General features: G+C 34.9%; 1 protein-coding gene across 10 annotated transcripts in view; it reads left to right on the forward strand.

Moving 5' to 3' along the window:
• Positions 1 to 24,424, forward strand: part of FOXP2 (forkhead box P2) — a 406,074-nt gene that overhangs the window by 278,885 nt on the left and 102,765 nt on the right. For 9 of the 10 annotated variants that reach the window (XM_071423678.1, XM_071423677.1, XM_071423679.1 and 6 more), the window contains one exon: positions 4,194 to 4,283. In XM_071423678.1, the coding sequence (XP_071279779.1) occupies positions 4,194 to 4,283 (90 nt within the window). Of the gene's footprint in view, positions 1 to 3,909; positions 4,284 to 24,424 lie in introns of those variants that run through there. The other variant, XM_071423681.1, reaches the window with a different exon arrangement.

Genomic DNA, 24,424 nt, shown 5'->3' on the forward strand with positions numbered 1-24,424 from the left:
TATGTTTCAGTTGCATAGTGCTACCAGCGAGATGACTCTCGTTTGACATATTCAGCCATTTGGAAACTTAGATGCTCAGAAACTTATTTTACGTTCAGCAGGAATGTTAGGGTGTGCAGTCATTGGAATAAATAAAATAGGTATTCAGAATTAGGAAAGAAAAGAATCTGGTCGACTTCTGGCAAGTGTTTTGGTTATCTGCAGAGTATACACCTCTTGTCAGTATAAATAGGGAGTGCCTGTATAAACATTCTTGTTTCGCCTGTTCCACATAATAGTTTCTTGTATCATATTTCTTTTGACCTCGCTATCTGAAACCAATTACAGGAGATCCATTTGGGCTGCATCTATTTTCATAAGAAGCCCAGGCAGCAGTGTTTTTCTCAGAGATGAATATCAACATCAAATATCCTTCTGAGTGCTTTGTTATTTATGTTTCAGAGAGATTTTGTAGCCTTCAGCTCTCAAGAATGTGTCACGCTGTGCTGTTTATACATTGACGATATTAATGGGCATAGATGTCATTTTTCATTTTAACGTCTCAAATGCAACAGGCTGATAGGTTAAACATTCCTGGTTTTAAAGGGAGGATATGAGTGACATCTGTTTCCTAAAAATACACATATATTTATTTTCTAAAAAACAGAGTAATAAGATTACCATCTTTAGGTGACAGCTTTCACTTTATTAAAATGGTAAAACTTTAAAAATAATTTTGAATCACACTTAGATCAAACAGAAGGGTTTGGAATACAATATTAAAGGAAGTTATATCTCCTAGTAATATTGCCAACAAACAGCAAAGTCTACCGCAATTTATCAACTTTAATAGTGTGAGTTATATGCAATTATTTTCATTTCTGTTCTGCTTATGTTTTAGCTATGCCAAAGCTTTGTAGTAAATATTAAGAAGTACTGTTCCCAATAAATATTTTATGAGAAGACACAGTGAGTTCTGGAAACCATATGCCCAAATTTTCCTTCCTATATAGCCATTACTTAAAGCATCATAATTATTTTCATTTACGTAATTAAAATAATTTCTAATCCTCAGTTCTTTTTATTGCTTTTGTCTACATTGGATTTTTTTAATAGTTTTACTAATTTATATACTTAAGGAAAAGTTCCTACTAAATTTGAAACAAGTGTTATTGGGAACTAGATACAATTTTGAGCACCATAGAATCTGGTGCTTTCTGCACTTAACTTGAGGTGGCACTCAACATAAATTTGATTTGTCAGATTTATAAGCATCTGTTATTTTGTCTTCATTACACTGTTTTTAGATCACGAGTTATTGTCAGAGAAATTTATAAATGATATATGAGATGGGTGTTTACTGGAAGTGTAGATGTTAAAATGTGAATTTTGTAAAATACTTTCAGGTTGTCAATTTAATTTGCAAAGATTTAATAGCAGCAAATGAATTTTTAGAACTATTGTTTTACAGTCTCATGATCTACACTTATGAATAATGTCAGTAATAATGCTTTGAAATTAACAGTATTTCTGAGAGGTTGTTTACTGTGTAGCAAAATGTAAAGTTAAGCAGCACACTTGGAGAAAAAAATACTGTATGATGACTGCTCTAAGAACAAAGGCTGACAGTGATTTCTCCTTATGAGTTTTAAATCATCTCTGATCTCTTGAAATTGTTTTCTGTTCTTCTTCTATCTCCTGTGTTTACAATAATCTAAACTGCCACAATAAGATCACTGAAGTATTCAGGTAGTCATCATTTATAAGACATTCTGTATTAAAAGATAAGCCTTTACTCCTTTAGAGATATCCCAACCAGCACATATGAATCAAAATAGTTTAAGTAGTAGAGCCTTTTATGCAAGCATATCCTGTTGTGCTGCCTTGCTTTTTCATGAAGTGTGACTCTTTTTGTAGTTAGCTGTAGGAAGTCATACTTTCTTAGGCTCATTCCACAGGAGTATGCTAGCCACAATTTGAAATCAGTCTAGATTAAATCTAAGCTACAGCAGGCTATGATTTTCTAATTTTCAAGTACTGTAAATGTACAGATTTACTGGATGTTTACTGGCTTGTTTTATTGTATTGATGTGAACACACTGCTGCTGAGGAAGATTAGGATTTCTGCAACTGCCAAAAATAAAAGATTATTGTGTCTATGTTTTTTTTGTTTTTTTTTTCATTTCCTCTTGCTCCAGATCTCTTCTCTCATTCTCCTGGCAGTATCACCCCAAGTGGTGAGGTTAGTTTTCCTCTGCAGTCTCATGAATTCAGGAGTGCAGTAGTTCTCTTGCTTCCCTTCAAGTTTTCCTTTTGGAGAGCACTAGACATTAAAGAACAAAAATTTGCCACATATCTTCTGTTTGTGCTTTTAGTCTGTTTTTGCTTCAACCACTGAAAGAAGTTGGGACCAAATCCTGGTGCCCCTGAAATCAACACCTACATTTAACTCTGATCTCAGGCAGAGAAATACTGTTCTTAAGGATATGCTCAAGAACTGTGAGGATAGAAGAGATCATGCACCCAGTGGTTCCTTGATGACAAAATATTTCAAGTGCACTTTTAGATATGTTAATTTTTTGCTTATTTTGGCAGAGAGAAGATATTTCTGTGTGTCTCATTGCTTAGGTTCAGAGGAATGTATAGTCTTTGTGTAGCTGACCTGCAATTACTTGAGAATTTGATGAAACAATACAGGGATTGTTGTGGGAATGTCTCCAAATGTTAAAAGTCTGCTCTGCAAACTTTGTACCAGGGCCTTCTATGGGGAGACAAATCAATGTTGTTAGGAGATGGTACTAGTGCATTCACTTTGTTTACTTTGGTTTTCTATGTCTGCCTGCCTTCTCAGAAAACTTGCTTGGAGCCAGACTGTAGCAGCCCTCTCTCTGTCTTTTCATAATTGATCAGGGGATGACTGCCTTCCCTGAGGGTTAAGACGTGGCAACTTTTTCTGTTTGCTCAGCATCTCAATGCAGTAGTTCAAACATTGTTCACACCAGCTGGCAGTGTAATGCCATATGCACATCTTGTCAAAGCAACTGTTGTCATGGATACTAGAAACTATCTTAAAAACCAGCTCATTTGAGTCTAATCAAAATTGTACCTTTCTTTATCAGTTGAGAATCTTTATTATTTTAGGGAACATTGATCAAATGGCATTTGTTGCAGTACATTCCATCTGCAGTAGGTTTTAATAACAGAAATAATAGTGTGATGTATTGTAAAGCTATAAATGCTATTTATTGAGCTGATTTTTCTAAGGGGAAAGAATGAGTTCTCCAGGTAGTTTCAGTGGAAATGTTTTGAATCACATTTTTTGGTTTTGCTTTTTTTTTTTTTTAATTTCCAAATACCACTTTATAACACTTGACATTTTAGAAATAATTTTATAGGGAAAAATAATACAGATTAGCACTCTTCAGGTAGGTAGAATGTTTGTTTACATTTCATATGTTTAACTGTATTTGGCTGAGTTGGAATGAAAACGTAAAATAAATGAAAACATCTTCTATTTTGATTGGTATACTGTCATCCCTGAGCCTGATCTGGTTGGTTGAGTAATAATTTCTTTGTTCTCTGATTTTCCTAAGAATGCAAATTAAAACCACTCATTTTTATTTGGCATTAAAACTGTACTCCTTTTTTTTTTGTCAAAGGAGAGGTTTCTCCTTGAATTGTAAGTACAAAAAGTGTTTTTAATCTTCAATGAATATCCTTATTAATTCACTTTCAAGATAATCTGATGTTGATTTGTCAAATTTAATTACAGCTTCTGGTAACACTTGAAGTCTACTTGCTTTTACTTCAAATTGTAATACGAAAATGCAAATTGAATGATAATTTGCAAGGGAGTGGGCATTTTAGTTGAACACTCAAAGACAAGTTCCTTGTGGAAATGAGGCTATTGATGCAGTTTATGATTTTTCCTCTTCAAGCACTTCAAACAAATTAACTTTATTTCCTGCAGGATTTCATGTACATCCATAAATTCTAGTGAAGTCTTATATATGTACTTTCAGAATATTTTTTTTTAATGTTTCAACTAAAAAAAAACAACCCTGAAGTCTGAAATATAGCAAATACAAATCGAATAGGAGGGGATTTTGTTCATTCAATTGGACTTTTACCTAAAATTAGCAATGAGTAACTGATTTCTTTCCAGGAATTGGTTGAATTTATTTACTTTTTTTTTTTTTTTTCTTTACTTTTAGGCACTCCAGGCAGCAAGGCAGCTGCTTTTACAGCAACAGACAAGTGGACTGAAATCTCCTAAGGGCAGTGAGAAACAGAGACCGCTGCAGGTTAGTAAAGTCTCCTTGCTTTTGGGACCTTAATGTCAGGGAAGAGTGCGGAGCTGGCTGACACGTGCGGGGTGTGTGGCAGTGCCTGTCCTCTAAGCCGTGTGTGTGCATATTCACATGCTGCTGCTTACTGCACAGGGAAAAACCAGTGCAGGACACAAAAGCCTTTTGTGGCTGTACATGCTTAAAAGGTCTGAGACTAGGTCTGAGTTCAGTTACTGTGGTACATTAATTCTTTATAGACATGTTACAGGATGGCTATGTGATTTTTATACATACATGGTTTAAGTTGTAAAAAACATGTTAAGACTGGGAGCAAAACAGTATCTGTGAAAAAACAGAGAAAAACTAAATACTTCACAGTTACTATACCTAAGTGACAGAGAAGTCTTCAGAAACTTACCAACACGAGTGCATGAAATTATGAAAGCTGCTTCTGCCATTTTGGAAAAAAACATATGTCATGAAATTTCACATTAGGATGTTGTTGGGTTTTAGATTATGAATGAGTAAACAAGAAGTTCTGCTATTGAATAGTTATTTTAAATGCATTAGTAAAAACGTAAAGAGAGTTTTATTCCTAGAAAATTTTGTCAGTACGGTATTTTTATGAGGTATTAATCATTTATTCTTAATGCAGGGTTCCATATCAAATTGCGTTCTGCTGACAAAACTTGTTCTCTCTTGTATATAGACCAATACGGGTGCTTAACTGCTGAATTGCATTTTATTGCAGACAATTTTATTTTGTTCAGGAAATTAAAAAAGTATAAATCCTACCATTCTCTTCCTCACATCTATTTTTCTGGGTGTGCATTTATTCTCTCAGGACTTCCCCTGTTTTCTGATGGAATAGGGTGTTTTTATCTCATTTTTAGTTTTTGTCATGCATAATGGAGGACCCCAGGCACTAGAATGTATTTTTTTCTCCACCAGGGAAATGTGGTGAAATTTGTTCACTTGTGCAGTTTCTGAATGTGATTCTCATTGTCTCCTTTTCTTTGTGAAACTTGGTAGAGCAGTGTTGGACGCAGCAAACAGTTCCACATTCCTGATCAGCTCTCTTCAAATACACTTTTAAGGTTTTATTTATTTGCTCAGAACCAAACAAGAATTTAGGAATATGGCTAAAGAAAATGGAAAAAAGGAAAACAGGACATGATGGCATCCTGCCATACTGTAGTTGTTGCCCATTCCAGGCTAAGGCTGAGTCCTGGGACCCCCTCAACTTCCCACTCTTCACCCTTAACTTTGCTTTGTAAGTGCAAATTCAGATTTGCTTTGTATCAAATACTTTCTGCACTGAAGCCACATAAGAAGAGTAGACATAAAGGTAGAAGCTTATCAACTATGTGAGTTTTTTAAGTTTTTAAAGTGGAATTAGTGACCTTGAAGGGTTGAATCATGAAAATGATTGATTCAATGAATATTGTGAAAGTGCTTCATTCTGCTGGCTCCTCATTCTGAAAGGTAACATGGGTTGTATAAAGAGTGTGCAAGATCCGTCTATAGCCCTATGTTCTGTCTCTGAATTGGCCAGGACCAGGCACTAAGGAAAGTATATGAAACAGGCATAAATCGTGGTATTTTCCCAGTATATGTTTTCCGTATTTTTTCTTACTTTAATCCTCCACCTTTTAAACCAACACAGTCCAGGAGCTACTGACTTCTCTTTTCACATTCTCCACCCTTTCACAAACTTTGTTTTCAAGGTTAAAGAAGTCTAGGGGTGAACTGTTTGTGGTAGGCATTGTTGAAATGATAGAAAATGATGTTTGGAGGCAAAGACAGAAACCAGAGGATGATGAGATAAGGGGAGGGAGTCTTGTGCTTTCATGCTCTCAAAACACTAATTATGGCCTGGTGTCCTTTAAATGCTAGGGCTTGATGTGTTGGTGCTGTATCACTTGTTTCCCAGGAGGCATCAGTATCTCATGAGTCACACTTGAGAGGCAGGAAGAAAAAAATAAAGCAAATAATTTTATTTTCAGAAACTGTTACTTGCTCCCTAAAGTCTAGATTATTGCTTATTTTCCAACTTTTTCTTTCATCATCAGTGTGTACATAGTGTCTCTTACTGGCCTTGAACACTTCATTTGGTTCATTTTTAAAGGAGAGGAAAAATGGAATTTGCTCCCAGACTTTGGTTTTATGTATCAAATACCATGTAAATTCAGGTATGAGCACAAACTACATTTTAATTTTCTTTTTTAGCAAAAAGAATGTATAAAGGTTTTGGAAATGAGTCTTTTGAACTTTTCTACTTCTGTCTCTTACTGTTCATTGTTCATCATGTAGTGGGAACTCACATTTTGATCACCATGTTGCCTGTTTGACCAAATACTGTCATAAAATTGTATAGCACTATTATTTTCTTATGGCAAATTTAATGACAACTTTAGCGAAAATCTTCTAGCAGTAGAAATTGCTAAATTTGTATAAGCTTTATAAGACAAAATTGAAGGTTATAAGGCAAAAATACTTGTACTTGTGTTTGTGATTGAGAAAACAGACTTCTCCTAATATTTTAAAGTACTTTTAATTTAGTGCATATCTAATTTCCTCCATTTCAGAGCAATTTACTAATCTAGCAACTGTGGATATGTTAGAATAGATTTATAAATCTAGTAAAAATGCCATAAAACCTTTAAAATTAGCTCACACATCTGCAAGCATATGTGGCTATTAGGTAAGCCTTGCCATGCATCTTGTGCTCTGTAGTTTGATGTAAAATATTCTATTGTTCCATGAGACAAAGAGGAATAAAACTAGTATTTATTTTAGTGGCCATCTTTTTTGGGAGGAAAGTAGCATATGGTGTTTTTCTGTATGTTCTCTTTGTTGTTTCATAATGCGTCAAGTATTTTAGTGACTTACAGCACCTACTAGCTAATCAGCAAGTTGAAAGCTGATTGAAGAAACCTTCAACTTTGCAAAAAGAGGGTGTTGGGTAAGTTGTCATGTTCTACTGTGGTTTACTGAGGGGATGGCTTTAGGGGAACTGCTGAAATTTTCCTAGAATAATTTGAGTGTCTTTTGTATCCTCATGAAAAGCCTTTACAAATGTACCACTAGCTATGTGATCTATTGAAAAGTGCAGAAGTTTTTGTTTTAGTTTCTAGTGCAAAAGTTACATTTAACTAGTAGTTATCCTGTATTTTCAGGGACAGGAGGTTTATATTTAGATTGCGAGTTAAAAGAATACCTGCAAAAATTGCCGTTTGAGATAGACGCTTGTCTTGATCTACTATTACTTTCATTTACATTTGTCTGGGTTTCACACTGCAGATGGCATAACCATTAGCATGTCTTATGTAAAACAGAAGAAAAAAAACATCCCTTTTGACAAGCTTGAGTACCAATTGTGGTAGTGATTTTACTTTCATGTATAGATATCTGAATAAATGTATTTGAAACATGTTTATATATGCCATTCATTACACTGATGCACCAATTGAATGGACCCAATCAGTACGTACATTGATTAATGACATATTGCAAAATAGCTATGGAGGGTTTGTGATCAGAGTTGAGGGTAATGTTAACCTGAATATGATGAGATAATAGCATTTACTATTTTACTGTGCATCCAGTAAAATATTGCTGTGGTAAGATTAAGATTTTTGTAGCGCCATTTTTTGTTTCAGAATATTTTTCTTTTCTGTAGAATTGGTTATAATGGTAATCCACAGTGAAGCTTACTAATTGCGTTCAAGGATTTCTCTCCTTATCACCAAATTTCCATAGCAGGCATAACAGGAAAAAAAGGTCACCTTGGCTCTAAGAACATGTAGTTCTTTTCCTAGGGCAGAAGGTCACTGTCCTTAGAGCCACTGAAGACCATGGTATCATCTAGCATGAGTTTTAATACTGGCAGCTTTATTTTCATGTAACATTTCATTTCATTTAATTTCATTTCATTTGTATCAAATGTAACATTTCATTTCATCATTTTCATGAGCAACAGTTGGGGTTCTTCAAGAACTGTGAGAGCACAAGCATAACCCAAAGGTAAATGCTGTCAATTTTCTGCCATTGGTGGTATTCATGTACAGCATTGCAATTATTTCCCTTCCAAGTAGGCAGACTCTATGCTTAGATTAATCTGTCCATGATACACATACTGTTGTTGTCTGCATAGAATGGTGATATGCACAGTTATAATTCCATTTGTTTGCCTAGTTGTTTCTATTCCCAGTAATTTCTCTAAAGGAGTAGTTTTTTTCACAGTCAGACTGTGAATGCTATGTCAATGAGAATAAATAGACAATTATCTTCAGCCCCATAGTTTAATATATCTACAATGAATTGGTTAGATATTTTTTCCTTCAGGCTAGGAGATTTGTTGTTTCAACATCAGTACAAATGCATTCTATAAGAGGATGGCATGTCATGAAATCATGACTCCTGGAATCAAAGGGTTAAGCTCAGTGTGTACCAAGCCAGTTGTATAAATATCATGCTGTATGGAGTGTTGAGTTGTTATCGTAAGCTTTGTTTATTTAGCATAAGCACTTCACTGAAGTTTAATAATTTGATAAAATTTGGGAAATATATACACTTAAGTTTAATTACTTAATTTTTATTTCATTGGTGAATACCATCAGAAGAATCATTTTTTTAAAAGACACTAAAAATGCAAAAATTTAGCATGAAAAGATATTCACAGTCTCTTTTAACCCACTCTCCTTGCTTCACTCTTTTCTAGTTTGGTCATCTCCCTTTGGATCTTCATATGGGCCTGAGTTTAAAATTCATTGCACATAATAAATAAGCAAACATATCATTAATATTGTAACCTTTAGTTACTTTTTTTAAACATATTTAAGGACTTGATGAGAGATGAGAAATAGGGAATGTGGGAAAAAAAGAAGCAAACCCCACTGCTTTTAAATTATATCCTCTGATTTAATGCACTTTGACTTCAACCGTGCATGCTTAATATCAGTCAAAAAGTGCCATTTTAAAAACAGAAAAAAACCCCAAACTTGTTATGGTTGGAACTTAGAGAATTTTCCTTGCATTACATTGAACAGAAATAGAAATAAATCTAACTGGTTTAAAACTCTTTTTTCATAAACTGCATGTTACATATTTCTGTTTATCTAATGCATGCTGCTAAGCATAAGAAGTAGGAGGATTTTGTACATGGTAGAAAACACTGATATAGAAAGATTCAAATGCATAATATGTAGTGTAAGAGGAGAGTAGTGATAAACAGTCTTCCTCCCTCTCGAGTATAATTCTAGAGGAAATGTGTGGCCTACATATAAGCAAACATTGAGGCTTGGGGTAAATTAAATTTGGAAGATAGCTGCTGGAAAATCATAAGTCCCATTTTCCCTTGTAAGTCTGTTCGGAGGAATATGCATTTATCCTCTGACGTGCAGAAATTTGCATCGGTAATACCCACTCTAAAGACAAGGATAACCCCAAGAGATGGAAAGAAGGCAAGGAGTTATTTTTACGTAAGGTGTAGGGGGAAGGGAAAGGAGAAATATCCATGTTCAAGCTTATATGGTGTAGAAAACAGGAGTTCTATTAAGGAAGAGGTATAAATACAATAATAAAGGAAAAAACTCAAGACATTGTTTCTTTCATTTACAGTGGAAGTGTCAGTGTCACAAACTTGCTGGGAAGTTCTTACTTACATAGATAGAACTTGCTCCAAAGACTTACATCCTGTCCTCGACAAGCTTTTCTACTCATGAAAACCCATATTTTGCATCATGTTGCTGTAAAACCTTCTAATAACAGATTCAGTTTAAATCACATTTTAATCTGAAAACTTCCAGTATTAAAAAAATACATCTACTAAGAAAGTGGCACTAGTTAGTACGGTTTGCTTTTTAGTTTAAAGTATATCTGCATCACCTTGAGGTGTTACCTCTTATTGTCATTTTCAGGAGTATAAGTAATTCCAGCTAACCTTATGTGTCACCTTTGTAATATGGGAAAATTTTAAGTAGCACTTTTCTAACAGAATTTAGCACATAATAGATTTATCTGTATCTAATGGAAACAAAAAACCCACAAACAACTAGGTGATGCAGAGATCACCTTTATCCTGACAACATACTTGTAATATTATAAAATATTTTAGATTCAGAGGAAAGTATTATACAAGTTCTGTTTACAGGTACCGAACGTGCAGAATACTAATTAGGATTATTATGTGATCAGCGACTTCAAGAGGCATTTTAATGTTGAACACATGTCTGTGCAGAATCTGATGTGTCAGTCTGTTACTATGACTGTCCAGGAATTATCACCTGCGTCACTGGGATGTCTTTCCTTTCCCCTTTCTCTTCTGTTGATTCTGGTACTTCTGGAGAACTAGGAGTAGAGGGAGAACACACAGTCCAGTTCTTCATTCAGATTCAGAAGGACGAACCTTCAGAGACACTGTCTAGGTCTTTCCAGAGCAGCTTTTATATGGCAGACCAGCAAACTCATCCTTCCCCCACAGTAGAATGTGCAGCCTGTCTGACACCAGGAAATAATGCTGTGTATGGGATGAGTGGACTTTTTTTTATATTCTGAACTATAGGAATCCCCAAGGACTACTGAGAAGTTGATTTGCCTTCTTGAGCAGCTGGAAAGCTCTGTCCTCCTGATATCCCTCCCAGCACAGCCAGCACGCATGGCTGTGACTGCTCCCCTTGGGGCTGTGTGAGTGGTCCCACTGCAGAGCTGTGAGATGGAGGCTCCCTTGAGCCACTTCTCCAGGCTCTTGCAACAGGTTGGATCAGCCTGATTTTCTTACCAGCTGGCTCATTGCCCAGAAAAGCTCATGAAGAGCTGAGAGGGAAAGTGTGAATGGTTCCCCACTCAGTGTGCAGCTCTATTAATGGGTCTGCTCCCAGGCAGGGCCCTAATTATGCCAGTTTAGGATCACACCACTCGAGCAAGGCTCTCCTGATACTCTTGAATTTGAAAAACACATTAGTGTACGTCAATTTAGAAATTACTAAAGCAGAAAAAGCAACTAAACAAAATATTCTATGAATGCTCTAGATGGGGGATAGATATTTCAGAGCTGTTTCTAGTTAATTTGTCATTAAGGAAAGTCCCACCCACCCCACCCCCCCCCAGCCAAAGGTTTTTCTTTCATCAGGGTTTTATAAAGTCAAGAAAATTTTTGGACAAAACAAAAGTTCTGTGACTAAACAAGGAAGGTTTTTCAGTTAATAGTAGCATATGCAACTTTACATGTGAAATTTCAGTTTCTGTCCCTGACCACTCATGGCATTCCTTGAGCTGTTTTCTTCACATACTTTTCAGATTAATTTTGCTTTGTGAATTGAATTCTTTTCTTGATATATGCTAATTGTTAGACATTATTTTATGATGTCATGTTTTTCCAGTTGCTTTACCAAGCAAGCTGACTGGGGATGTGAGGAGCCAGCTAATCAGGAATCTGAATGTATGCCAAGATCAACATAGGTGTTAATTTTAGTTTGCCATCACTTGGGATATATACATTGTAAGGATGTAAGGCTGTGTTAAAAAGTGTTAAAATGATCCCAATGATCACACAGTATGCACTAATGCTACAGAGGAAAAGCATGTGTCCTGATGAAAAAGCAATCACACAGTCTGGTGGAAAAGCATATCAGCCCATCCTGATGTGGAAGGAGGTTAACAATTGCCACTTTGATGTTCTAGGTCATTTTATGCCTTCTTATTCTTCTAATATTTTCTTGAGATGAAGATGAAGGTCTTATGGAATGGAATTAATGGTGAAAAATTTACTAAACACTACTTCAGTGCTTTACTACTTGATTATGTGAAACTTTGAAAAGCAATTGTATAATAATAATATATACAAAAGGAACTGTACAGTGTTTCAGCAACATCGATATGCTTCAAGGATCTTACCAAGAACTTGAAGTATAAATGAAGAATGACATTTTTCCACAAGTATTCACAGTAAATCCGTTTGTTCAATAAATATACTTTCTGTCTAATAGGAAAGACAGTTTCCACAGTATTGAGGAGAACAATACAGTAACCCAACACATGAGAAAAAAAATATCAAAATCAACTCTGCACTGGCAGAAGTGATTCCTAAATTGATGCTGCTGTAATTTAGTGTGCAGATGTCTATGGACTTGATTCTTAGGAATAATCAAATTTCCAAATTCAAGTAACACATTTCTTAATAGAAGATTTAGGGTGAAATCATAGGCAAAACAATGTATATTTCTGTTTTAAGAACAGAGTAGGGTACCATGAAAATGCTCACTTTAAGAGCATAGTATCTGAATGGAATTTTAATAATGCAAATTCAGAGGAAAATTATGATTGATGTTGCTGTATGCAGAAAAATATCTCTTGATTAGAAATGGCTGAAACCATACTATGAGTAAGGAAGAAAAAATGCCAAACTCTAAGCCTTCTGTAGTAAGAGGGGGCGTGTACTTCACCCATGAAAAACAAAATAGGCAGATAGGATTTACAGGAGGGCTGGGCTGTTGCACAGGATTAATATCTTTCAAAATTTAATTTAGCAAGTAAATTCTAATAAATGTTAGAAAATACAGCAAAAAAATATGATCATTTGCTTAAGAACTGATATTTTTTTTTTTTTTTTAGTCTTATGTCTATCAGCTAAATGAAAAAAGGAAAAGAGCATCTCAGTGTTTTGGTTACTGTATGATGATGAATGACTAGAGATTAAACATAGGTGAGAAAAATAAGATATTAGCTTAAATTTAAAACCATGTTTCCAATTAAAATAGGGAAATATTAAGTTTCAGTTTTAAAAGAGATCTTTGAGATATCATCAGGAATAATGGAGATATGAAATCCACCTAGTTCCTAGTGTCTTATTGGTATATTAGAAATGTACTCCATATAGGTTCTGCTGAAAGAAGATTCAGGATTCTAGTACTGATGCCCTGAATATCCAGGGGTGAAGGTATCTCACTGTTCTGACTGTGACTGATAGCTTGGCATGCTTGCTGTACACCTACAGTGAGGCTGTGTAAATTCTGGATACATTTTTATGCTATAAAAGTACTAGAAAGTTTCCTGCAGAAATGGTGACTACAGGCTGAAACATTAGGATTGCTCTGTGCAATTTGAGTCAAAAAGGAAACTTTGGGAGTGAAGAAATATTTGTCATATTTCTTTAAAAGAGTTTTAAATATGGTAACATGCAACTAAGGTAAGCATGAATGAACTATGGAAAATAAAGTTTTTCACTATGCAGAGAAAAGAGTTCTGGAAGAATGTTCTAGTAGAAGCACTGGAACCAATAGCTACCACCCATACATTTTGCCTGCTTAAAGTTACAGCTTGGCAACTTAGAAGGGGATTTACGTGATTTGAATTAGAGTATTAAAACAAACTAAAACTCAGAAAATCTCTTCTAGTTCTGAAGTGTTGTGGTATTCTTTGTTGTTGCTGTTTTCTTAAAAAAGGTAAAGACTCATTGAAGATATTCTAAAGGGATTTTAATGGCTTAAAGTTTCAGAATTTACCTAAAGCACCCCAGAGAAAATGATAGTTTATTGTTTTTCAGAAATAATTTTTATTTTCTGCATATTTACATCCTCTTGCATGAATAGAAAAGATTAAAGACTAGATAATAACTGACCTTTAGTAAAATTCAGGTAGCATTCAAAAAATCCACACCATGACATCTCTTAAAATTCACTTTCAGTGAATGAAAATGAAAGATAAACTACCTGAAACCATTTCAGATATTTTAATCCTCATTTGTTGGATTAAAATAAAGCAATTCTGTGAGCACAATCTAAGTAGCTGTAGCTTTCCCATAATTAATATGTTCAAGACTTTCTCAGGCTGTTAGATACAAAAATGTATTGACTTCATAATTATCAGTAAAAATTCTAAGGAATACCACCAAATTAATAAATATGGACATTTTTAACAGGAAGGCATTGATTCTAAAAGAAGTATGCTTTTCCTGGCAACAAGTACACTGAAACAAGAGACAGAATTTACTAAAAACCCAACTGATTTGTAAAATATGTTTTCTTCCAAAAATACCCACTTTCAGAATGTTTTAGAGTGTTTATAGTGTTGAGCTGATTGTCTCATAGTACCTGAAAATAAAATTAATTAGTCTAACAACCCCCTTATGAGATCATTATTATTGTGACCATTTTAAGGTCTTGCATATACTATGACCCAGTGAGTCTCAGCGTGAAGATTAAGAGAAGGGACTCTTTTCCATATTAAGAAAAGTCATGCTAATTTAGAATCCAAAAAATAGTTTAGTCTAGAAATGTTTAGGTTTTTTTTTTTTTTTCCTGGGTGGGGAATACTTGGTTAGAGTTCTTTGAGTGAGTATTCAGCCGTTGTAATTGGGCTGGGGGGTAATGTAATATTCCAGCCAAACCTCTAGAAGCAAATAATTATAACTTTGTATATTATTCTTTAGAATATTTTTAGTTAGGAAACTTAAGTGCAATTGTATGAGCCTTAATAGCTTTAATAATAGTGTCCATAGAGATGTGTCACCAGCTGTTAAGACTGCTTTCCTAATCCTCTGGGGTTTTGGTAACATTGCAAAGGTAAATTGTAGTAGTGAAACATGCCAATTGATTATAGGGGTTGGATTTTCAAGATAAAATGTTTATCTAAATTTGTTTGATTTATTGGATATTTTTGGTTTTTTGATTATAAATATAGTACGTTGCTAGAAGTGCTTTTAGGAATGTTTGAATAGAGTAATGGCATCATACTTAAAATAAGTTCCAGTGTAATAAAAACCCACAAAATTATTTGATAATACTTTATTATATTTGGACTCACTTAACTTTTTAAAGTGAAAACTCCAAGTAATTTTAGTGATAGCTGTATTAGGACCCCTTCTTGTAGTTTAGGTGAGATCTAACACATCAGAGATGCTGTTGCACCACATGATTTACACAAAAATTGGTTCTCAATTAAACCTCTGTGAATGGCAAAGATTTTAGGAGGGACTCATAAGCAGAATCCTTTTTCAGAGAAGAATCCTTGTTATTTAAATCACTTTTCCCTTCCCTGTAAAACTGTCAACAGAAATTCTAAAAAGATTTTGAAAACCTTTGTTTCACCCTGCAGATCATTTTATATTTTTCTTGTCTTTTCCTTGGTGTTTACACATCATTAGCACAGAGCCTTTGGAATGGTGCCACAAAAATGATGAATACATTGTTCTTCCTCTCTTCATTCTGGGACATATTATTGTTGTGATTTTCATTTCATTACATATAAACTTTATGGTTTCACTATTAATTACTAGTTCTAAATGTGTTTTACACAAGAAGGGTATCTTTTATGGAATCATAATTCATTTGCTTTCTTGCTTAGAGAAAAAAGAGTGAGAAACTGTTAGTTTTGACAAATACTGGTCTAGACACTTGGCTAGACTAGCAGTCCATGATCAAATATCCACTGGTTTTAAACTTAAAATGCATTAGATTTCATCTCCAGTATTGATCTCATTGTTAGGATGAAACTTTTATTTTCATCTTACTATTGTAGATGCAAAAGCTTTGTGTTAGAGATTTGGGTCTACTTGTATTATTAACTGTACAAAATTTTAATGTGGATCAGATACCCAGAGAGCATTCAGTGCATTCAGGCACTACTAACAGAGTGCAAGGAGGGAAGAGGAGCCACAGAGACCCACAGAGACATGCATCATTGACATACCTATTTAAGTGGGACTGAACAGCAGGCAGCTAGCTTATGTCTGACTGTATTTCATGCCCAACTGTATGAGCACAAGGAGTAGGTATATATTATTCACATTTCTAAGGGAATACCAAAATCTGTTGGCTCAAGTTTTGAATATTCCTTGGTAAAGGAAAAGGAGATATGATCCATACAGAGCTGAAAGTATCTCTGCTCTTTTATCATCCCTCCAGCTCTTGTAGTTCTTCTGAGGGTCCACAGGATCTAATTGTTCTCTATTTTGTGGAGTAAAAGACATGAAATTAAGCTGAAAGGATGATGTAGGTTTTCAAGCAACATGTATCCAAGTTTGGGAATACATCTCAATATTTGTCTGTCACTGTGCTTGTTCTCTTTGGGCACTGAGTGTTGACCACTGTTAAAAGCAGCCCAGTGGGCTAAAGGATAATTTTGTGTCATTCAGTTTGCCATTTTTCTGTCTTTCCAAGCAACATCTAGAAGCCAATATGTTTTTCTTCTGATGATATGCTTTTGACAATTCAAGTGGACTTGACTTCCCTCCATGAACAGTCTGGTTTCACTGGCAAACTTCATATTTCACAAGTCATAGTCCGTTGGACTTCTCACAGCTGCTTTTAGTCATGCTTTTCAGAGGAAAACCCCTAAAAATATCAAACCTTTCCCAGTTCAGCCTCTTAATGAACAATTCTCTTTGTGACCCAATGCTGACATCAGGATGATGCAGTATGCATTTTACTAGCCACAACTACTTTCCATGGTGGTGAAAAGATTGGATTAATATGATTAAGCTCAAGGAAAATAGTTGGGCCCTCAAATGATTTCAAGCAACATAGCCACTTTCCAACACCACAGAGTGAATTAGATGCTCAATGTCTGTCATGCTCTGAAAGTGATTAAAAAGGGGCCTTTGAAAAGAGAAAGGTACTACCTCAATTCCATTGGAAGTTCCATGGCACTTCCATGAGTTTGTATCTATGTTACGGCTTTGGCCATGCAGGCAGTGAAACCCAGACCTTCAGATTCCTGGTCCTACATACAGGACTTCAGTGTCTCTTCCACCATAAGGAAAAGGGATCTTCCCTTTTATGTCTTCAGTTCCCATACAGATAACCCAGTCAATAAAAAAGGAGAGAAATGGTGGCTGCATTCCTTAGAAGTGAGGGAAGCATTTAAAAAACCCTCTACAACACAATTCTTAAGGTAGCTTCCATTCTTTTGATGTGTCAGTCTATCATCTACTGTTCAGTTGGTGAAAACAACTATGAAACACAGTATCAAGATAAGTTATAACCTAATTTTAACTTTATTGCAGGGTACAGTTCACATATAATCTCACATAAATTGCTGCTATGAAAATAGGCAAAATGAAATTCTGTTATTGACTGTCCTGTTCTGAAATAAGCTGAATTTCAATTTTGTAGGAAGTTAAATAAGTACTAAAAGAATGTGACAGAGTAACTTAGTGGCAGAACGGAGACTTAACTTGAGAGAATATTTATGTCAATATGAAATTGAGGCATTTTTGTTGTATTTCAGGTACTTTGCTTGTTTCTGGGTATACTGCTTTCCTAATTAAAATATCAGGTATACATTTAAAAGCTATTTGTTCAGTGTAAATCTTCCATATGTTTGGTGTCACAGAGAGCAATTTTATCCCCTCTGATTTTCTTATGGGTCTGAAAAAAACAGCAATGAAATTGTACTAGAAGGTGGTGGCAATTAAAAAAAATATTTTGTGTTTCTGTTTTCCTAAGATCAGTGTCTATGTTTCTACTCTCTGAGAGATCCAAGAGAGATAAAAGTACTTGATATGGTTATGATAAAATGGCTCACCTTAAGTGTAAGACATATATGAAGGATTAGGGTATGATCTTACACCTAGGAGGCCATTTATGATTTACATCTCTGACATTGAGGCTAATTTTAGATAAAAGATTGTGCTAGTTTTTCTGCTGATCAACTCTCCGTAGTGTAGTCATCCATCCCACACTTCGTTTGATGAGTGTTTATCATTGTGAAAAAATATGAAGGGAACTGAAGACCTCCTCAGGAAGAGTGGCTGCTTTTATACCCCTCATGCCAAAGTGTGTGTACCAAACTCTAAAGTGATTGCTTTCAAGAATTTTTAAAGTTTTAAAATCACAGTACAGTTTTGCATTTGAAATGAGGATAGATGAACAAATTGATGTAGGTATCATATTGTGTCATTTGATGTGCGTATCAGGTTTTTTAATTTAGTGTTAAAAGATTTACAATATGTTGGGCATGTTATCTAGCTTCCATGTTATTACATTGGTAGAATTATTTTAAAATATATTGTGTGATTTTTGATTTTATTATTTGTTCTTTAGCAGAACCTTGATTTTTAGTAGTGTCTGACATCAGTTGGTGCTTTTCTTCCTAACATGGGTATTAAGGATGTGCAAACATTGGTTTAATGTGCACAAGCTGTTTAACTTTGATCTTTCTTATTTTCTTTTGTGAGTTTTATCTGACACATATGGTGCCTCAAGATACAAATATTAGTTGACACATCTGGTTGGGTAGGACTACAGCAAGTAGTGAATGCTTCCATTTTCTTCCACTACATCAGCACAGAGAGTTTCTGAGTTATTTGACTCAACGTCAGGGATGTTTCTTAGTATTCTTAAAACCATGCTCAACAAAGGCTGATGCAGTGTCTCATCCAGTCAACCTATAAATAATGGTAAAATATAGAATTTGTTTTATTTCTTTCTAGCCTGGAGAGGTTAAGTACTCAGTGAGAAAAAGGAATAGGAAGAAATTTCCCAGTCCAGCATCCTGCTAAGTCACCTTGAAAGTACCAGACATCAGCATCAAAATAAATTGTTCCTAGCAGTTAGGCAGCATGGCCTCTGCTTCACATTGTAGAAATGTCTCTCCTTTACAAAATATTTTTTCCTTTTTGTTTGTTTTACAGCTAAATGATAATTTAATATTTTATTAAATATACATATCTTTAATGATAAAAATTCTCAAAATAATTTGGTTAATTCTTTGCCCATTTTAATTTCTGATGACAGCTTACAGTGGTCCTACATATTGTCCAGACTGCTTGTCATTTGCCTTTGCTGCAGTTCCCAATTGCTGACAGTTAAGATTCCCACATTTGCTCTGTTAGTCTAGAACTGGAAAAGCATTTTCAACTCTCCTTGATGTGACAACTTCAGGCAGATGCCATGCTCTTTTCTGCACTGCAAGAATCATCATAACGCACAATGTTATCTCCACTACAATATAATTTTAATATAAAAATTTTTACACTTTTTGATAGGCACCAGAGGAGCTGGTTTTCTGTTACAAAACACCTTTGTCTGGGTAATGTTTCAGTGTCAGAATGGCTGAGACTGTTCAGAACTGGCCCTCCAGTTCATATTTATTTTGATGCTAAGAATTGTAGATCTACCACAGTATTTGATGATGGATCCCAGTCCAAATGGATATCCAATTTGAAATACTTTTTCTGAAACACAGAAGGGTCTCATCTGCTTTTAGTAAAACCATCAGTTTAGAGGTTGTAGGCAACACCCTCATAAGTAACACAGGCCCTGTAATGGGCTATTTTTCCTGAGAAAGCTGTGGAAAGAAGAACATGGGTTGTATGTCTGTGCTGCTGATTATTCATTGAAAAAGAATTTACCATTAGTATTAATATTGAGCATTTTGCATTTGGCATTATCCTTCATGATCATTGCTGTATCAGGCATGTGTGATGTATTCAGTTATTTCCCACATGTGCTGCCTTTCCCTCATCTTTCTTTCAGTTTGAATCAGTTTAACATTACAGAATGGGGCCTAATGACAGTCAGAATGCATAGGAATAGAGTCAATGTCTTAAATTACTCAATTATTTCTTGTTTGTGTATCAAAAAGGAGCAGCATACATGTAGGAAGAATGTGTCGTTAGTGTGAACTGTCATTTTGAATTATCAGTCAACTGTGGTTTTGTTGTTCCTTTTATGCTGCTGGTACAAAACACAGAGTTTTCTAAATAGTGGAAAGCACTGATTTTGCAAGAAAGTGAATTGGTGACCATTCAGTCCTATTTTGCTAAGAGCTATAAGGATTTCATTGGTACACTTTTATTGTGCTGGGTGGTGACTGCACATGTTTTTAACATATTTCACAGGAGGTGTATCTAGTACAGTAAGCTGTAAAATATTAAATTTTTCTGTGCTGTTCATCTAGTCATGGAAATTAAATGTTCGTTGTTATAGGAAACAGAGTAAAAAAACCAAAACAAAATAGCAAAAAGGCAATTGATCCTCTATATGTTATTGCTGATGAATAGAAATTGTCCAACCAAAAATATTTTTTCCGTGAGTTCATGTAAATTCAAAACAAACATACAAACAGAGGGAAAAAAAAAAAACTTGATGAAAAGGGTTGGTGTGTTTATGTGAGTCAGTGGCATATTCAGATTATATGGTGTGATTTGTTCTGCAGCTGCTTCAAATTAAGAACAGGTGGAGACTGGAGACTATGCAAATATTCATATTAATGTAATTGTCAAATTGGTGTGTTTATCACTGTGCCTTTAAAGAGTAGGCCATACTCTTATTTTACATGTAAATGAGCTTTAGTCTTGAGAGCTACTATTGGATAATGAGCTTGTAAAGGAGAAATTTCCAGCATATGGTGAAACCTTTCTAAAATGTAACATTTTCTTGTGTAACAATTTATTTTATATATATTGTAGAAACATATTGTAATCTGCTTTGTTTTCTTTAGAAAAATATATCCATGGTGCAATTTTAAAATCTAACTCAAGGAATGAACTAATATTTCTTTTTTTCTTTTTTTGACTTTGCGTAAACCTTTAGTAAGACAACTTTTTATCTTCTTCAACCATTTACTGTATATTTACAAACCTTCAGAGATTTTAGGCCTGATTCACTTAAATCTTTAAAAAGTATACATTGGAGAGAAAATGTGTTTAAAAAGGATTTTATTTTTCAAGACCAGCTCTGTTTAAACAATCATAAACTGGGTCTCTGAGTTAAATATATGTTTTTAACCATTATTTGCCTCATGTTCCCTGTATGCATAGCTATGGAAATGTTCAGCTGGGTTTTGTGTTCTTTCTAGATCAGAGAGATGTAGTATCAAAGGATGTCCAAAATGAAGACATGATGGGAAATTTTTATATTCTTGTAGTATGGACCTAGTTAACAAGTTACCCAGTTTAAAAATCAAAGACCACTATGAATCTATGTATTCGTGTATTTTCTTCCTTATATCTTTTGCATATGATGTGGATTCATAGTAATTTATATTCTGTTAATAGAAAACACTAGGTAGTTGGGCTTTGTATATGTCTGCATATACAAGACAATTTTATATATGCTGTCAGTGAGGTAGGTCGCATATCTGAATCTGAGGTTTATGTGCTGTGTGGGATGCTTTGGACTGGGAATTTGGGCCAAACAGTTGAGAAAACCCATGTGTCTCAGGAAGCAGAGGCTGAGGGCACTGGCTTCCAACAGCTGACTACTGGGCAAATGAAATTAGAACAAGGTCTTCCTGCTTTTCTGAATCCTATGGCTATGGCTCAGGTGGGGTTTCCTATTTATTTGCAAGAACAAAAAGAAAATTCAGTTTTGATTTCTGGATATGTTTCAGCAAAAAAATTAAAATCTATAGTTACTGGGTTCCATGCAGAACCCAATGGCATCAAATTTCTTACTATTTATTATCATCAAAGCACAACTGGTAACTTATGTGAACAACCTAAAAGGTAGGTGCAAGAAGTTTAAAAAAAAATTCCTAATTTATGAGAGGTATGTTTCCCTAAAGCATCCCTCAAGGAGAAGAATAACTCTATGTTTAAGAGGTGGCTTCAACCTGTAGCAAATTATTTAAAATTGCATTTATTTCCATGGTGCTTAACTGGTAACTGTTTGCTTCACAGCCTGTTCGCTTCTTATGAAATCTTTCCTTCACTTATTAGAATGCTCTTAATGGAATACAAACTATTTAACAAAGAAAAGATTTGCAGGAACTTCATTATGTATGCAGAAGATGGTAAAGCTTTTCTTTAGGGTTAGCTTGGCTGTATCACTTTACAGTACAACTGTCAACCAGATAAAACAGCAACCTCCTTTTCTAATTGATTTGAATTATATGCATCATTTCAGTAGGATGTTATTGTGGGGCTAATTATCTTTGCATTTAGAAAAGTTTTTACTTCTGCTTGACTGCTTGTTTTTGGAAGTGTTTGCATGCAGAAATGTCCTTCATGCTATGCAATATGGGTACCTTCCAGTATCACTTGGAACTCACCAAAGTTATGCTTCTGTCTCAGAAATAAAGATGCAACTTGGACATTTCTGCACAAAGACAGCGTGCATTAGGGAACTGTGTGATTCTGTCACCCATGTAGAGACTGCTTTAAAACAGATGGCCAAAGCCATCTTGGCTCTATTAAAGTTCTCACAGAGTTCTATGGGGAGTCTTTTGAGATTAGGATAAAAAAGCCTGAATACATGAGCAACTAATAGTGAATTAAAAACAAAACAAAAAAGTGCCTTTCAGTGACCCTCATCACTAATATTTTTTTAATACTTCTTGTATGTGGAATATCAGCAATTTTCTGGGCCCCACAATAAATCATGTATAAGTAGAACTGGATCTGAGCATATTTGCATCCCATTTATATCATTATGGTTGCCTAAGTCAGGACCACTGCTGTTTAGCTGCACAGGTCATGGTGTTTGTTTTCTCTTGGAGAGAAATTTTGGGCTCAGAAGGGGATGACATTTTGCTTTTTTGAGATTGGCATTGACAAGGGGTAGCATAAGTTGAGGTTCACAGACTGGTAGTTGCCTCAACATCTGTATTACCATTTAATTAGTCTTGCTCACATGTGCAGAATTAAATCATTCACTGACTTGGAATCAGGATAATTCTGATGCCCAGCTAAGACTGGTGAGGGCCCTTTTAGGTGTTTCACTCTCCTTTGCAGTTGAAAATAGTCCATCCCCTCATGTAACCTATAAATACTACTGAACAGATTCTCTGATGTTAAGAATCACCTGGCAAATGAGACATTAGTAACACTTTTGATTACTGTTGAACTTTTCTTGTAGCATATGATAGCTGTGGTCCTTGATGAAAATCTATCAGTGGTAATAATGCCTAAGGAAATGTGAAATGGGCATTTCATGGACCTTTGTGTAGCATAGCTTCATTGACTAGGGAGCTAGACCCCACCACAGCATTGATCTAACAGTCCTAGAAGGGAATTAAATTTTGAACACCTGAAAAATGAACTGTAGGCATATATAATTGCTTAAAATTAAAACAGAGGATGTAGTGTAAAGTCAGATAACTTGATAATTCATTATGCCTTATGGAAATCTGCTGATTGTAAGGTGTACAGCATGCATTCATATCTATAAATACACACGAACAGGTTTTCTTTCTTTCTGGAATAACAATATGTGTGTTATCACTTTCTTTAGTGTTTATTTTCTTTATCAACTCAGGAAATAAGATGAAACATTTTGTTTGTGTGAGAGATGCTATTTTCATTCAGTTCAAGATTTTCCTGTGTCTATATTCAGTTAACATCTCCAGTTTCTGTCTTATTAAAGGATCGCTATCTTGTAATCCTTTTATCTACTTTGCATTGCTACTCTTCTTTTGTAAAGGAGAAGAAAATACTGAGAGAAAGAGAAAGTGATCTGCCAAAGCTCAAGCCACTGTCCCTCCATGCATTAGTCAGCAAAATCACTTGTGTAGCAAAAGACTGATTGCCCATCTTCTCTGGACTCAACAGCTGAAGCTTTACAGCTAGAAATTTGAAAATGCTGTTACAAGTTTATGTGTTAGGCAACTTCATCTACAATTCACCGACTAGGGTGAACCATCATTACCATATAAAGAACACACACTTCAAAGTCATACACAGGATCTCAGATTTGTTCTTTAAAATCTACTTTCTCTTGAGAGAACATGTTCCCTTATTCCTTTTCTTTCTCCCATTCAGGAGTTTCATTTTAGGGCCAGACTTTCAGTTAAGTTGAGTACCCAGGATTCCATCAACATCAGTGTAAGCTGCAGCTGCTTGACACCTCTACAAATGAAACCAAGAAGTGTTTAGGAAAATTAATGGCTACAAGTTAGGCTTAAAAAAGGATATTTTTCTTCATAGACTCCATCAGATTTTGTTACTATTTATTAGGCATTATTTATCTTTTTTGATATACATAGTTATAGGGGTTTTTTTGTTTTTTTGTTTTTTTTTTTCCCTTTGTATTGTATTCTTTGAATTAATAACTAATTTTTGAGGAGGCTGGTGGATATTTTGCCAAATTGTTCTAAAATTATGTGGGGTGTTTTTATTTTAACCAAAGTTACAGCTGCAGAGCTGTAAAGCAGTCAGTTTTCCTTATTATGACTAGTTCTACAACTTGTACTGTTTTAAATTGCCTGCAATTAGC

This window comes from Agelaius tricolor, unplaced genomic scaffold (genome assembly GCF_023055355.1).
Source record: "Agelaius tricolor isolate 1412-34295 unplaced genomic scaffold, bAgeTri1.0.p SCAF_3, whole genome shotgun sequence".
Classification (NCBI taxonomy): Eukaryota; Metazoa; Chordata; class Aves; order Passeriformes; family Icteridae; genus Agelaius; species Agelaius tricolor.